General features: G+C 47.7%; 1 protein-coding gene across 1 annotated transcript; it reads right to left on the minus strand.

Moving 5' to 3' along the window:
* Positions 1-14,991: 14,991 nt before the first annotated feature.
* Positions 14,992-16,452, minus strand: LOC128721926 (5-hydroxytryptamine receptor 1-like). The gene has a single exon (XM_053815729.1). The coding sequence runs from the start codon at positions 16,450-16,452 to the stop codon at positions 14,992-14,994; it is 1,461 nt and encodes a 486-aa protein (XP_053671704.1).
* Between the last annotated feature and the right edge of the window lie 1,479 nt (positions 16,453-17,931).

Genomic DNA, 17,931 nt, shown 5'->3' on the forward strand with positions numbered 1-17,931 from the left:
GGATGGTGGGCTAAATATTTTTGCTCCCATGAATTCTAGCGCTCGCGAGAATGACGAGGAACTGGATAACAATACAACGGTGCAATGCAAAGGCAAACACGTTTAGCAGAAAATTCTAACAATTTCCAGCAACAGCCAGCGGGAGCGTAAACCGTAGGCGAAAACGTCAGCAAATTGTGTGCGAAAGTTCAAAACGTCATTTGTAAATTGTTGCTTTTCTTTCTTCGGCATAAGAATAAAATATGTATGCTTATGTTTCATTCAATTTGCATTATTACAATCAAGTTTTGCCTCGGCTTCGGAGCTTGCATAGGTTATTTCAAAGTATGATCGTATCGGCTGATATTTGCATTTTACGTACAAAAGATTTAACATGCATAGTAAAAAGGCGAACAAGACTTATAGTTTCAATGTTTCAATTAGAGATTGCATCGATTGTATTTAAACTCGCCCATTTTGATACAGCAAATAAAGCCCCCGTATGAAGTGGTGGCTGAAAATATTTCTGAACATATTGCTTAAAAATCAATGTGTTAAAATAGCATTTCATGCTCTGATTTAATTTCTAATGACCAACTTTTATTACTAGCAGCTTTAGACTTTGCTGCAATCATGCGCTGGATGTTCGTTTGTAAAAGCTCCTCTGAAATCACAAAACAGTTGCTGTCCATCATTAGGACATCAAAGTGTTTGATTCGCACGGCCGGGGTTATGTTTCCCAACAGCCACGCGAGGTGTCGCGTGGACTCACCCCGTGTTCCATTTATAAAATGCATTAGCATCATTTGCTCTAATGCGCCTGTAAATAATCCCACAAATTAATGGTGTCCTGGCATCGCCATCCATCATAAAAGCCCCCCCACCCCATAGGGCACTAGGAAAATGGCATTTACACCGTCGGTGACCGTACACACTTTTCCCCGGATGCACCGAAACCTACACCAAAACCCGCTCGTTTACGCGGCCTCATGCACCGAGCTTTTAAAAACACAATCAAGCGCATTATGTCCGGCGAGTGAATCGGCCTGCTGCCGTGTCCGTGGCATCAAGGACACCGGGACCGGGTTGGCTGGTGGTTGAGGCTGCGACATAAATAAAATTTCGTGACCACCCATGTGCGACGTGCGAAACGCTTGTTGGCAACCCGGGTCGAGTCTTCGCACTCCGGACTTGGGTGCGCTCGGGTGCAATAATTTAATGTCACATCACGTCCTCGTGACACCGGACAGGATGCCAAAGCGAACCCCGAGGTTTGCACATTGCACATCCACCAACGTGGTGGAGAGACGGCGCCGTGATAATCTACATTTTGATGCAATTTTATAGATCCGATCCGTCCGGGCGGGAATGCGACCGTATGTGTGACCGATAGCGCTCCCATTATGCGCTCTCGGGCGTGATAATCGCCCCGGTGTGATGGGTTTTCCGTTTGTCCGTGGCGCGTCACTGATTGATGAATTCAATTTCCGTCATTCTTCAGTCTGCCAGCCTACCGTTCCACATGAAGGACTTTCCCCCAGCTGTTTCACGGCAACATTTGTGAGTGTTTAATTTGTAGCTGCTGAAAAGAATGCTTCGTTTTCTCGAGTCCTTGTTGCGCTGTTGAAACGTCCCTGGCTTTTGTGGAATTCGATGTGGAAACGACCACTAAGCCTCGGGTCGCTCGAGTGGCACCGTTTTAAGACTCAACTAAATAAGCATTCCTAGCTCGGGATCACCCGGGCTAGCCTTCGAGAGCGCCTTCCATTTGCTCGTATGAGTCGCCTCAGTTCCCGCCTTTCCACAGCTGGCACTCTCATTTGAGGCATTCATCATATGTTTCGAGGGGCGCCTGGCTCACCGGGCATACTTTCTGGGATGAGTTTGAAACCACACCTAGGCCCCCTAGGAACGGAAGCGAAACGGTCGTGATCATCTTCAAACGTGCACCGGGTACCGTTACCAGGGATTAGCAAATGTAATTAGTTTTACGAAATATTCCGGCCCGCCAGTCTTCCCCGTGGGCCATAATTCTTTCTGCCCTTTTTGTGCGCGTTGTTGTTCGTTTTGTTCGTTCGCTTGTGGTCCCGTACCCTGTCCGTTGGCGCCGGGATGTCATGGCCACACGGCCGACGGGCGCGGGTTTTTTGTTTTTGCCCCTCGCTTCGGCCGTAGGCCGTAGGAGATGAGCTAAATGTTCCATGTACAAGTACATTAACCAGAGCTTTAATGGTCCGACAGCGATCCAACGCGGTCGGAAGGGGCCGTACGAATTTCCGCAAACAACGCCTGGTGGAGCTTTTCCGGCACGAGATTAAATAGAAATATCCGCACCTAATTCCGCTGATTACAGGGATCTGCATGGTTTTGCTAATTTTTGCTCCAGTTTTTTTTTCTTGTTTGATCTTTTATATCGTTTTTAGTTATCAACTTGCAGGCCGCACGATGGCTGTTTGTGAACAAAACGCATTCGTGGAAAACAATCTACCAATCCCACTGGTTGTAATTAATTTAACGTGCAAAAAAAAAAACAAACACTTTGTACTGATGCATTTTATTCAAGCTGGATGGGATCACAGGTGAAGCAATCAACTAATGGAGGTGCCATTAGCCTGTCGTAACATTTCAATACGCTGAATTTAAATCAAACTAATGAGTGCCCGATCTCATTGACGAAAATTTGGCTAGCTTTAGCGTCTATTCATTTTATCAAAGTGATTTATTTTATTTCAGTTTGTTTTATAAGACACATACAAAAGATTTTAAATAGCCCCATCTTTTATATTTGAGCAACATGCATTGTACAAAAAACGGTAACCCAAACTAGCACACAAATTGAGCTCTTCAACGCCTTCTACGCTCTGCTTCATGCCTACTTTGATGAAATTCAAGCGCATTCCATGCCACCAACAGTATATCTATCCAGCGCGGAATCCTACTATGAATCATCCAATGTTAGAAATATCAACAGTAACATGGCTTTTAAGCATGCAAAAGAAAATGAAGCATAATATGTTGAGCAAACACGGCGTCCATTTGAGGCGTACGTCTACGAAGCATTAAATAAAGTTCGCCGGTTGGTGTTTCATTCACACCCGAGGTTTCGCCCAAAAAGTTGAAAGGACATCCATTACGCTTATCTGACGGCAAAAATCAAGCCAAGAACAATGGCCCATATGACACGTTATCACCCATGCAAAGCTGCACCGGGTCCTTTTTCGAACGATGTGTGAAACAAACACCCACACACACACGAACGCGCGCACACCGATACCGGTTGATCTCTTTTGTAAAAACAAAATCTCGGCTGTCTGGAGGGAAATAAACCGTTAATCCACCTTCCGGAGGCGTGACATGGTAGGAAAGTTTTGCAGTCATATCAGAGATGAAACAGCTCCTGTGGAAAAGGATGTGTGTGTGTGTGTGTGTGGGGTGGAGGGGGGCGTTTTTATGCTACCTACCTAAGAACATCGCTAACGAACCACCTCGTAGGCGGGGAACACCAGCGAACGAACTAAAGAACGTTCCACCGGATGAGGCCAGTTAATCTACTTGCTAATTGAATTATTCAGTGTTTCTTCGATCCCGTCGATACCACCTTTCACGGTGGGGGCTGATGTGCTCCTGCGGCTACCATTCCAACAACGGTTTGGCAGGAGGGTTATTCCGCACCTGCCACTGCTGATTGCCCACCCCCGAGCACTTTTTTTTTTCTCTCTTTCCTTTTGCTGCCCGCGTGTCAGAGCATACCGGCTCATAATGCGCCACGGGTTCACCCAACCCGTCCAGACACACTCGCCCGTCGTGTTGCGACGTGGCTGAAAATATCAATTTCACCAAAGCATCGAAGCACGAAGCGTGGCGACCTTTGCCGTGCCGCTAAAGGGAAAGCGCGCTATCGTGTGCCCTTTTTTGCCGCAGCCACAAGGAAGGGGCCTTGCGAGAAGCCACCCTCTGGGGCGCACAGGTTGTGCCAGCAAGGACAAAGGAAACCCTGTCAGGGCGCGTTCCTAACTTTCAATCAGTGTGGCACACACACACACACCCGCCCACGCACACAAGCTTATACCCGTGGGTGGGTGGGTGGGTCGCATGTTGTTCAGTTTTCCATACACGATTACGCGGCTGGTTTTTTTTCTTCTTTTTGTGATTTGCCACGGCCGCCACCGAGAGCTGCTTATAGCCGCGTCATAAATATGACTCTTGTGTTTAGGGGTTTCTCTCGTTTGATTTCACTCCACTCGGCGCTCGGCTCGTTATCCGTGGGGCAGGGATGTCGTACGTGCCCCGATTGGTAGGTGATGGATGATGGATGATGTTTTGTTGGGGGCGAGATTTCAGCGCCAGCAAACTTTTCGTTTTTCCGAGATTGTCGTTCGTCATTGGAAGTCTAGTTTGGGTGGAAGTTTTGCTGGAAAAAAACTGTATCACCGCTCGGTGGGGCAATGAGGCAAAGGAACGGAAGCGTAGCCGTTTTGGAATTTTTTTATGCAATATAAACGCTTCGTAAAAGCTCGCTCATGGGCCACGAAACGGGAGCTGTTACGGTCCTTTGATTTGCTATGGTTTCTGCAAGCGAACGCTAAGAGCGACTGTGAAATTCATTATTATTTTATTCCGCTTTTGGGGTAAGCTCCACACGTGTTATACCCGTTTTGTTGTTTGTGTCAGGCGGGCCTGCGAAACCCAACCGGAAAGCATACAGCAGAAAAGAAAAGTGCAACAGTGTATGTTGGGATCACTGCTTAGTGCAGGCAAGCACTACAAGAGAAGAAGTATAAATGTAATTTCCTGTTGGATAATAAATTTGGAAATATTCCCTTGATCATGAAAGCTAGCAGCGAATGTATGGTTTTTGGCTCACTGGAAATGACCCGGCGCGTAGTCCTGAAGCTGGAAAGTTAAACAGCTAGCGAGGATGCCATTTTTGCGTTGCATTTCATGCATAGATAAGCCGGTGGATGGCATACAGCTGTGAGAAACTTGGCCCATATCTGCTTCTTCGTAAGAACAAGTAGAAACTGCCTTAAAAAGATTTATCGAGTCGCAACGTGAAGCTGCTATATTTTCTATGAAAAGTAAGCAAAGCTGTATGAGCACTGAATACGCCCTTGTCAAGTAACAGTTCAAGCTTAGATTGCTGGAAATGATACAGCTGTTAGAAGCTTAGATCGTCTTTTGTAGCACGTAGTAACAAGTTTATGTGCCACGGTTAGATTTGCCGAATTACCCTCTGAATTAGACCTTTAGAGTTGTAGCAGAACCTGCTTTACTAGAGTTGCCGTAAACTATAGCTAAAGGCATTTAAAACACACGTTTCCATTCACTTTTTTACGATTTAATTAAGCAACAAATCATTCAAATATCGAACACAAATATGCGAAACAACCAATGACATTGCGCAATCTAATTTATTGTGTTCTCTTCTCTAGGTGTTTTGAAAGTCATAAAAAAAGATTGAATAAGAAAATAATGCTTGCATTAACAAAACCTTTGCTGGTACATGTACACAGTTATGGCGCCTAAATGCGCAACGGTAGATAAATCCGGCGTCTCACTTTCCAGGAAGCTCCAGGGCTCGTATTATCAAATAATTCATTCCGGGCAGCACAGCAGCATATCTGGACACTCCAATTACATTCTTCCTTCCTTTTTTTGGGGAATTTTAATTTGGGATGAGCCAAACAAAAGCAACGCCACCGCAACGCATTATTAATTATGGAGAGCTTTTTCTGCGTGCTGGATAATAACGAAAAGGAAACCGTACGGGATGCCTTAATCATCTACCTTCTCGGAAAATTCGCTCTCCAGCTCGGGTTGGTTTTTTCGCAGAAACAATGCTGCCCGCGCAACTACCCAGCCGAAACAAACAACAAACCAAGATTACGGGGGCTCCGGTTTGGATAAGTTTTCATCTCTACCCGGGAAAGCGAAAAGCGCATGGAGCGCGCAAAGGAATACAAATTTTCGTGGCTGCGGTGAATGATTTCGAGAATTTATTGGCTCGCAGGACACATTCCACCCCGAAGGATGATGAAGGTGTAGTGAAATAAATCCGAGACCGTAATCTACACCCTTTCGGGCTGAAGGTTTTTTTTTATTTTGCTGCTTTGCTCTCCCATTTCAAAACAGAACAATCCGTTTCCTATCATTGGGATGCTTTTGGATACCAAAAAAAAAAAAGAAACAAGAGACTATCCGGAAAAAAATGGCTAGTCAAATGGAAACGAGCACACTGGAACCGATCGATAACAAACAAAACATAATTGAGGTAATTACTTACAAAAAAAAAGTAAATCAATTACGGGTTTCCTCACTAATTTCCCGACCAAGATTAGGCGCGCTGCGAACAAAAGCTGGTGCGCAAAAAAAAACCGAAAACCCGGAACCGAATCTTTTTTGCAAAAAAATGAAAAAAAATAATCCCCACCAACCAGCGGAGGGATTTTCCTGCAGGCACCCGCCTGAAGTAATATTTGAAATCACCAAAAAACACAGAAAAACAAAAAAGTGAAGTGAATTAAAGCGAAACCAAACAACGCTGGATGTGAAAGCGGCGCTAAGTTTTGCACTTCGGCGTGAAGTATTTTGGGCGCAAGTGGAGAAAGCTAATTTTTCTTGCTACGAAAGCTGATTTCCCCGTTTCGGGGCGCGTGATGGAGGATGTGTTTCAATTTTTAGATTAACTGCGCGAACCAGCAGCAGCTTGGGCACGCGGTGGGCTGCCGAAACCGGAGCGAGAGCAAACCCCAAAAAACCAGCGAAAGTTAAAATTAAGTATCCCAATTTCCGTTCCCCGGCGCAGCGTTGGTTGCTCCGTTCGCATTTCACTAACTCTGTCAGCTAACCACTCAGGCTGGTGATTAATTAATGTAGGTATGCTCACCGGATGAGTGGGTGGAGATGGAGAGAGCGAGAGAGCGAGAGAGAGAGAGAGAGAGAGAGAGAGAGAGAAAGGCAAATAAAAAAAAAAGCTCAAACAAACTGACTGCCAACCGGCGGGATTAGTTGTGCGGAGAAAAATCCCGACGTCGTCAGCTGCCAACGTGGTGTTACTTTTCATATAACCTTCAGGTCCGTTCGGTGGCTCGCTTGGCTCTATGTATGTGTGCGGGTGTGTGAGTGTGCGTATGGCTTTTCCGGATCGTTTTGTTTTGTACCTGATGAATTAACTAAGCGTCGTCCGAACCTTCGTCACGACGTGAAGCTGTTGCACGGGTGGCTAAAAGCTTTGACATTAATAAGTAATATCGGTACTCGGGATAATCAGCAGTGCTTTCGGGCGAACGCACGATTCGCAGGACCTTTCTGAGGGTAACAAACCGTCACACGCAAGAAACCGTAAAACACGCTCTACGCTGGCCTACGATTCCAGGCAAGAATGACTTGCAAAACGCGAACGGACACCGCTCGGAACAGCGAACCCTCGCAGGAATGTTGTGAGAAATGCGATAAGCAGCGAGTGAAGTAGCGTACACCGTAAACAGCTCTATTTTGTGGAATTGAGGCGTTTATTTTCCGATCGAAGGACGGAGGACCTGAAGCGGTGCAACATCAAAGTTGAAATCCTACCCCATGTGCTCGATGATGATGTCTCCCGTTCGGGTGTTGTTGATATGAAATTGAACCATTCTGGGGGTGCTATTTGATGGGCATTTGACGTCACAAAGCTTATTGACTCACCCCGGTGCAGAACTTTGTTGCCATTCACAAAAGTGAGTCCCAGAAACGGTCCTTAATGGATGCTGTCAATCTGTCGTGTTCGGAGAACGAACCAATTATCGCTCGCAGGCGAAGGTCACGCGGATTCGTTTGTAAAACTACGGAAGAATGCCAAACTGAGCAGAGAGAAAGCTCTCTGTGGGATAAAGCATTACTATATGATCAATGAGTGGGTTGTGTGCTGCACAAACACTCATCGATTGTCACATGGAATTAAGACTGCTTTCTTCTCCATTCTTTCAACTTAAGAATGATGAGATTTCTTCTCTTACCTGCGCGAAAACGATAACAAATAATTGATCAAGGTTACGGGACTCAAGACTCAAGAATCAAATAAATGCTATGGCTTTAACGCTGACTCCATTTTATAGCGCGGTTTTTATGCCGTGGTTTATTGTACGAAAAGGAAATGTAACAAAAAAAATCAGCTCCGAATGATATGCAATTCAGATTAGCGACGTGATGACAATCAAAATTATTGCACTCAATGCAATGTTTCACTCGAGCGATATGCAATCTAGATAAGCTATGAATAATAAACCCGGTTCGGCACGTGATGCTACGAATCAATCAAAAAACCCTTAACGACGTTGATCCACACCCACTTCCGATCTATAATTGTGTGCATTACGGTGCTATTGGAAAAGTGAGCACCAATCACCGACCATGTCCGATGGCATCACCGGTTAGCCATGCACGAGATGCTCCGGTTATCGTCTTTCCCCGATCGGTTCATAATGCTCCAAAGCATTACGAACTTTCGCTCTTGTTTTTTTTTGGTCTTTCTTGCAAAACCCTTTCAGGTGGCGCTTTCGCTGTAACGAAACCCGCCCCACATAGCAAAAGTGAACGAAGCCATTTTATGAGCGTTGCGAAGATGCATTTTTACGTGCATCCTCGTTTACGATCGAGCACCAGGCGCTGGCTTCAAAAACCGATCGATCGGTGCCATCATGCGCTGGGATAAACGGCAAAACTTATAACGAAGCGAACCTTTTGGCCTAAAAGGTTTACGTGTTCGGTGGAGTGCACGTGGCCCGGTATCGGGGCCGCATCAAAAATGTATCGCTCGCTGCAGGATGCAAACGAGCGTGGCTTTGTAAAATCAATTTTCTTAGCAAATTGAGTGCAACAAAAGCGCGAGCAGCAGCGGGTGAAACAACGTTGCTCTTCACTTTAAAACTTTACGCAAACTTTGGCAACGCTTAACGGCAAGAAGTCACTTTCGAGCTCGGGAAATAACCATGCCCCCATCACGTTCGGGTTTGGGTGGAAACTAGTAACGTTCCTGGTCGCACGGAGGTCAGCTTGGCGGTGACAGCTCGGATAATAAGGATTTCATTAACTTAATTCAATAATGCGATGGTTGCCCGTGGGTAAAGGACTCTAAAAAGGGAAGCACACGCGTGTCCTTCACGGTGGCAGTGAACTGCTGCAAGTCATCCCCAGCTCGGAGTCGTGTATGGTTGAGTTCAGCGAGTCACTTAAAAAAACCCGGTCCCATAAAAAACATTGTAACCAACAGCGCCCGAAATCGTGAACCCTAAACCGGACGGAATGTATGATTATTCTGGCTTGGCATCAATCAAACTGCAACTTTATTGTACGGTGGGATTATTTTGTATGCTTTACACTTAGTGTTCCGGCGTCCGGCAATCCGACGGACCTGCCACTCCTTAGAGCGCCCTTCTTGCTTTTACGACGGAAGCTGGAAATAAAAATCGCCCCGAAAAAAAAGCACCTTCCCGCGTGAAACAAAGTCCCGACCGACAATGTTTCGCTCGGGCAATCCGAAACCCTCGTCCCCGGGGATGCGGGTCTTTTTGTGCTTTATGTTTTTCCTTTTTTGTTCGTCTTCTTCCTTTGGGCACTCAAAAGGCTGGGGGAAAAAATCGAACCACAAAAAGAAAAATAAAGGGAAAGCAACCGCACGCAGCAACCATGCGCCACTTCGCTTCGCCCATTTTACTGCGGGGCTGGAAATCAACAAGTTTTTTATCTCGTGTTTTCCATTCCACCATCTTTCACCCATCCACCCACACCCACCTACCTGCCCGAGAGAGAGAGAAAGAGAGCTTGGGGGTGCTTTCTTTGCCGTTCGTTATGGGAAAATTATTCCGCTCATTTCCCTCGACATTGTTGCGTGCGGGAAAAAAGTGCTCCTTTTCGCGCCCATCACCCGGCACCGGATCCGTTCGCGGTCGTGGATGCTCACGCCTTTTGCCGATGATTTCCGCACGGGTGGCCACCGGCAGGATGGGGTGCTTCCCTGTTTGTATGTGTGCCTGTGGGTGTGTGGTGATTATCGTTACATTTGTTGCAGTCGGTATGCTGCGTGAGCCAATGCGAGCGCCCTCTAGCGGTGGGGGAACGATTGTTGCCTTTCTCGAGCCACAAATCGAACCTGTCTTTCTGCAAACCGAAGTGACCGAGTGGCCCCGAAGCAAAAACCCAATAACTGACCCTGCAAGTGGCCGCAAATGTTCAATCATTGCTCCCCCCGGAAGCAATGGTTGTTGTTTGCGCGTGAACCAAAAACCGACGGTGCGCGCTGCGGGAAAAGTTTTCGGATGGCCGGATGGTTTGATGATTTAATTTATTCCATTCTTCAAGCAGCTTGCCATAATTACTACGGCCCATCGTTGGCGCCCATTTCCCGTTTCCGGAAAGCGGGTGTCAACATCCGGCTTGCTGATTCGGGTTGGCCCGATTTATCGACCGCGATTGGCACGCGAACCGAGCGAAGGAGGCGCTTGTCCTGTCGGTTGCGGGACTAGGAACATTCGCCCGGAGCTTGATTTGCAATTATTTTCGAAATTAAAAGTTAGATCGTTCACTAGATGACGGGCGATTGTGTTTAATGTGTGCTACGAAATGAACGCAATTTTCTACGTGCTTTTCAACACGTTGTTGTTGAAAGTTATTAAAATAACTCCATACAAAACCTGCAAAGGCTACACAGTGTGCCAGAATGACAGGTAATTACATTGCATAGATTTTGTACATAAGCATCTTTTCAACCCAAAATTAATTCCTCGAGTGCTAATTGTTCCTTTAATAAAGGAAAGTCTCCTTGCTGTCCATACTGCACTCTGAAGTTTCCTAACCATTGAAAGGTCTTCGCTCTCAAATTTTATAACTGCGTTTTCGAGGCAGCTTATCCGAATGATAAAATACGCCCATCGGTTGGGAAACAATAGAACTAAGTACCTTCCACCGAGTTAACTCTCCACATTCGTTCCTTTTTTCGCAAGTGAAGATACGAAATGACAATCATCAAATAAACTCCACTATCGGATACGAAGCGATTCCGCGAACATCGAACACACCGACGCCACTGATAAAGGCGGTTAAGTTTCTTCTGAGAAATCTCACGTTTGGTTGCGTTCCAGCGTCAGCTAAGCCCTTAAGTTATTGCTATTTTCGTTTCCCGAGAACACCCAAACAAAAAACAAAAAATAACAACCATCGTTCATTTAGACAAGTGCAAAGCTCACGCACCAGCTGCAGGCAGGTACGTGTGCGTGGCGAAAAAGCGAATTAAAATAATTCCATTACACGTGACGTTTCCTGTCACGCGGAAACTGCGTTAATTTCTGTCAATCTCAATAAAACGCAATGTTCATGGACCCATGTACGTCGCGTGGAAAGTGATTACACCGGTGTAACCGATGCCACCACGTATCACTCCATGTCTGATAATTCATCAACATCGATCATACCCGCGCGTGGAAATGGGGGTTCCCTTCTCTCATTCGTGTCGAGGAAAAGCCGAGATAATTGGCCAACGCGGTTCCATCGGCGCGTGGGCACGTTTCGGGAGGATATTTATCGAACATTTGCCCACCGCACCATGGAGCACCAATTTTTCGCACTCCATTACAACGCACACGGATCGTGAACGCACAATGAGCGAGTTTTTCCGATGCCCCCACATCCCACGAGGGCAACGTCCCTAGGGCCCCCCTTGGGTGGGAAAGTCAATTTTAAGTGAAGGTGACTTTGTTTTCACGCCACCACCGTCACCCGGGGGAGGTGGAATGGCTGCAGCATAAAAGTTAAACATTGTTTCCGGGCAAACTTTGGTGGCGCCCTTTTGACGCGCCCTCTGTGCGGGTGGAGCCGTGAACCCTGCGGCGATGGTGCAGTCGGAAATTTAATTAAACGAAGATTAATTTCATATTTATCAAACTGCGTGAAGCGCGCGCGGGTTTTTTGGCGGGCCGCGACACCGCCACCCACCGGCGATGCTAATAGAACCTGAAAATGGTGCCCGGCCTTTGGTGTCCACCTTCTTGGCTTGTTCTGGTGGCTGACGTTCGATGCCGGGGGATTCTCGGTATGTGCGTGTGTTTGTGTGTGTGTGCGCATTCCTTCCAAAGCCAGCGAAGTGCGTCATTTGATTAGGCCGTCCAACGGAGCGGCACACAAAGCTGGCACCTGGCTGCTGGCTAGGGTGTTGATAAGAATAAATTCTTCTCCGGGCTTATGCTTTCCCAGCGTGTGCTTTCGACTTTTTTTTTCGAGGTGGGAGGCAAAAAATTAGGCACCACGAATCAGGGGGCCGTTTTACCCAAACAGGTTTGCAATTAGCTACGTTATCGCGCTACGGCACGCGTCTTATTGAAGGGGAAGCCAGTATTTGTAAGCCACCGTGGGTGGTCTCCTCGCGTGGGGCGTGTGTGAATAAGCGTGAGTAAATATTTTGCGAAACCGGATCCCCGGATGCATTTCCGGATGTCCGGGGCAAGCGGATTGCCAGCGCGATCGTTTTTGAAAACCAATATTTGAACAATTGATAACGAGTTTGAACGAATTTGAGAATGTTGATAAAATGAATGAGCTTAATCGCCTTAAATTCGCCTGTAATAAATCCACTGTTTTGGTCTTATTGAGTCCGTACAATGACCAAAAATTTCTACGACAAAAAAATAATACGTTTTTTGCTGCTTTTAAAATGCAGCCCAAGTGCAACACTTGACTTCTTGTAGTTTGACTGGTAGATTGTAGTTACTGTGCCATATTGCTTTTATCGAGATGAACAAGATGAACACATTTCCATACCAATACAGTGTTATATATTCTTGTTAGAATTTCAGGTAATTTTATCTTCAAACTAGGTGATTAGGATAAGCATTGAAACAATTAAGAAATGCTCGTACGCGAATGTGCGTTAGCTAGATGAATTAAAAATAGCTAATTTGTGTGAAAAAGCTTTAAAAAGAGTAGTTTGCATGCGAATGGTGGTTTTAGATGCAAATCTCGACTGAGCCTCTCTCATACGCTTGGTCAACTATCTAGATACGTGAAAATGCCAAGAATACCTTATCAAGGCAGGCCATGACCATAAAACGGTTGTTACATCATTTAAGAAGAATACATGAAGAAAAATATCTACCAATATAGAAAAATGCACTAATTATATGCCTACCATAGGATTTTGTGTCCCTCAAAACTCAGTGATATAGTAAAGCTGCAAGTGTTGCACAGTTATACAATGATAATGCCGCAATGAGAACAATTATTGATAATTTAATCATTAACTATACAACAAAAAATCAAATCTAAACAAAAATAAGCAATTGGAGCTCAAATTTCGTATACTTACAGTGTCATCTTCTCAAAAACCAACCCGTTTTGCGATTAGATTTAAGCTTATTTCTTTCTCAACTTGCGCAAACTAGCGCCCGAAGAAATTAGATTAAACGAAAAATAAAGCACACACACACACACGCGATCGCTTGGTTTGAATCGTTTGTGTTCGATTTGATGTAGTTTTATTTCCTCCACTGATCTGTTTGTTTTCACTACAAACGGGAAAACAAAACATAAAATATACATAGATATATTTATAGCTAGCTAACTAAACTGAGTAGATTTTATCTTACATTTTGGTTTACGTCCACCTTCGTGCCTTCGTTGCACGGGGCTTTATTTTTTGTAGCTTGATGCATTTATGTGTAGGTCCTTCTAGCGTTTGTTTTTCTTCTTCTTCTTCTAACAATTCAATCTACCTCTCCTATTCTCTGCTCTGCCTGCATCTCGGCACAACTATCCACATCGCATCGCATTTCGTCGTAGGGCTCTCAGCGTACCGTTTTTTAGTGTGTCGTAGGGAAAGCGTGTAGTTAGGCTCCATGCCCGCGCTGGGGGCAAGCTGGAGGCTGACGATCGTAAACCCGCTGGCTAATGATTTAATACTGATTTTTGTGAACTTTTGCCACCCCGATAATGCGAGTTTTTCAGCTAGGTTTTTTTTTGCTCAGCGGGTATTTGACCACAATTCGCCCATTCCTGCGCGATCACAACGCTCTGCAACGCCGAGCACAACACATCGGTTCAAAACATCGATAGAACACCGAAACTAATCTAACACCGATTGCGAGAGCTTTCCCCGCTGCCTGTTGCGTGTTGTGTCCACTCCCCTCCCCCCGTTTCACACACACACACACACTTACACTCATACACCCAACATATATACCACGAACGCGAACCGGATCCTAGCGATCGAGCACGCTAAACATCGATACGATAGAATAGTGCTGGTTGTTGTTGCTTCCCAACCCATTTTTCCCACCCCTAGGGAAGTCACCCAGTGCCTACCCCACTGTTATATCACAAACATGCACACTCACACACACACACAGCCACACATACACGCCGGTAACACACTCTAACCGACCGATCGCGTGCCCGGACGTGCCCGGGACACAAAACACAACCCACTACCAGTAGGCCGTGGTGCGGCGATAAATCCTTGCCACCCACGCCACCCCTCCCCCCAGCCCTCCACCCCCCTTCCCGCCAGCAAGCTGCTTTCCGTGCGCAATTTTTTTTATTTTCCATTGCCCATTTGTGCGATTGTTTCATCCCCCAGACTGCCTGTGTTCAGTCGGGGGAAAGGACACGCAAGAAGTCGAGCGATGGAGAATGTATGTGTGTGTGTGTGAGAGAGAGAGAGAGAGAAGAGAGAGAAAGAAGGCGAGAGAGAGAGAGAGAGAATGTGTCGGAGGGTGATAGCTAGCTCCTAGCAATGCGTTGTGATGGTGGTGGTGGTGGTGGTGGTGGTGTATGTACAAGAAAAAAAGAGGACACCCTAAGGACTAAGGAAACTAGAGCTAGAGGACGCCCCCCAAAAACCCGTCTCGTCTGTTGGGACGGCCGTGGCCATGGCCGTTTCGTGATTGTTGCCTGCATTTACTGTGCATGTATTTGGTTAGGTTTTGTTCCGTGTGTGCGTACGTTCCGTATCGCAAAACAATCAAAACGAAAAAACGAAAGAAACAACCCTCACAGGAAGCTTTCGCGGGCACCACCATCGTGCGTGATGACGAGCCGCTGCGAGCCAGGATCACCGTACTGGCTGTGGTAAAAGTCCTCCCGCATCATGTTGTTGAGGCTCGAACACCGGAAGTACAGGATCTCCTGGAACGGTTTGCGGAAGTCGCGGTTCAGCGTGGCGTAGATGATCGGATTGAGCAGCGAGTTGGCGTACCCGAGCCACAGGAAAAAGGACGACAGCGTACGATGGTCGTCCTTCATGAATGGGCGCACCAGTGCGAGGATAAAAAATGGCAACCAACACACGGTAAACGCGGACATTATGATACCGAGCGTGGTCGAAGCTTTACGCTCCTTCGCCAGCTGAAATCGTAACCGTTTGTTCTGTGGTGAACCACCGGTTGCGCCCTTAACTGCACCCTTAACGGCACCTTTTACACGTTCACCCGGACCAGCGGCAACTGGCGTGGTCCCCATCGTCGTTGTCGTTGGCTTCCCCGTCGCTAGTGGCTGTGTGGCACCATTTATCGCACTCTCGAGCCGCTTTTGGGCGCGTTTTTCCTCCATCACGATGCGCCGAGCCGCGCGGAAAATCTGGAAGTACACGAACAGCATGACGGCAAGCGGGATGTAGAACGAACCGAGCGTGGCGTAGATCTGGTAGAAAAAGTTCTGACACACCGAGCACGCCGGTTGCCCGTTGATTTCGTGCTCATTCCCGAGGATCAGCAACGGTGGTAGTGAAATGCAGGCCGCAGCGAGCCACACCAGCACGATGCAGGCGATCATACGCCGAGGCGTTCGTTTGACACCATACTCGAGCGGTTTCGTGATCGCCCAGTACCGATCGACCGAGATGGCACACAGATTTAGGATGGAGGCCGTACACGAGAGCACATCGAATGCGACCCAAATGTCACAGAACACCTCACCAAAGCGCCACTCTTCGAGCACCTCGTACAGCAGCGCCATCGGCATCACGAGAAGCGCCACACAGAGGTCGGAAATGGCCAGTGACACGAGCAGGTAGTTGCAAGGACGACGCAGTTTGCGCACGAGACACACGGCCACGCACACCAGCACGTTACCGATCACGGTGCCAACGATCACGGCCAATAGGACGATGCTGATCACGATCGTCGACGCGGTCACGTCTGGAGAACCGTCGGGAGGTCCTGCAGCCGACGGCGACGACGACGGCGACGACGGCGACGATGGCGTGGAAAACCCAAAGGGCCAATCGGTGGGCCACAAGGCCGCGGTCGCGTTCGCATCCAGGTACGCTAGAGAGCTCAGGTTAGCGCCGTACACCGAGTACGGCTGGGCGGCAGATTCGGTCGTGGCGGCCGCCGAAGGACTCGGCCCGATTAGCAGCAGATGGGCGGCGGTTGTGGCCACGGAAAGCGCCACCGGGACGCCGTCGAGGTCCGCACGGTGCTTGCTGGCAGGGACGCCGTTGGCCGGATCCATACGCACGACGGCACGACGATGGCGGTGGCGTGGCTTCAGCAGGGACTGGGGGCTGCTGCTCCGAGGATCAGGCCCCCATTTCCCGCGGTAAACGGGTGGACGGTCACGGGAAAGCGGTCTCTCGAGGATGCTTTTCACTCGAAGAACACACAGGGCACAACGTTGATTGAATTACCTACTGAGCGGCTTGCTCGAGCCCATCCGGCTGCAAGGGCACAACACGATCCTCGGCGTCGTCGGTGACGCTCCTGTCGAAGCTCCTGTTTGGATGGAGGAATGAAAAGGAACACTGCGGTTAGAACCAAACACCCTCCTCGTCGGACAGAAATAAACTCGTGCTCAAAAGCTCTCACTCACCTGCACTGATGCACTGCCGTTTGTTGCTGCTGCTGGTGGTGCGTAAAGCCCGCTCAAGGATGCACACGCGATAGCGCCGAGTTGAGCGAGGAGTTAGACAAGCAAAAAAAAAATGAGGCCGCTTCTTGATTGAATTACTGTATCATCGTTATCCCTCCCGGGGAGGGCACTCTTGATAATGCCACCGACAATGCACCGGATGCGGCGCAGGACGACGGCAACCGGTTGAGTGGTTTTTCCAGTACCGGCACTTTGATCACCGGATTCACGTTCGCTGCCGTCATCGGGTGCCGTTGCTCGTGCGTGTTATCACCCCTGTTCCGGTGGTAGACGCCCTTACGCGACGTGTGCCCGCAACGTGAAGGGTTCTCCTCCGTTCGACTCGCTCCGGTGCCGGTGGGTTTGGACCGCTAAATGTGTTCCTTTTTTTTTGTTTTTTTGAGAGGCTGTTGTCGCGAAGTAGTGCACCTGGAGGGTGATTTTTTGCGAGTGTGCGTTAAGGACGATCTGTCACGGCGTTCAGTTGGAGGTCGCTATGGCGCTATGGTGGGTTGTTGGAAAATCTGCAACGAGAACGAAACATGGCATGGTTGTGAGTGCACAGTGCATTGGGAAAACGAAATCAGCAAGAGCCAAAAAAAATGTGCGCCATCGAATAACTTAATCAAAAACATGTCAATCAGCAAAAAAAAAAACCGCAACATTTTCAATCTAGTGCCCATTTTTTGCCCATCTCAACCCGCCGCTGTTGCCCGTAGCAACCAGCCAGTCGCTTCTGGATCATCAGGGCACGTTCTTCAAGAATTGCGCCCTAAAAGCTTCTTCTTACAAACAGCAGAATATTACTCCAAAATGGTTGCAAAATGGCGACGGGCCATATTTCCCGACCATTCCAGCAATCAATAAAAGCGAATGCTATCGCAGTAATGCCACCGAACGAAGCTCGCGGACTAGAAATGATCATATTTATACGAAACTCACCCGAGCCCCGAAACGGCGGGTACAGGTGCAAACGTTATCGCTGAAAATTAGTTTTCGCGCCGGAATCGAAACAACGGGCACGATAAATTAATTTTCCCACCCAACCACCTGACGGGACCTGAGAAAAGCGAGTGGTAGCGA

This window comes from Anopheles nili, chromosome 2 (assembly GCF_943737925.1).
Source record: "Anopheles nili chromosome 2, idAnoNiliSN_F5_01, whole genome shotgun sequence".
Lineage (NCBI taxonomy): Eukaryota > Metazoa > Arthropoda > Insecta > Diptera > Culicidae > Anopheles > Anopheles nili.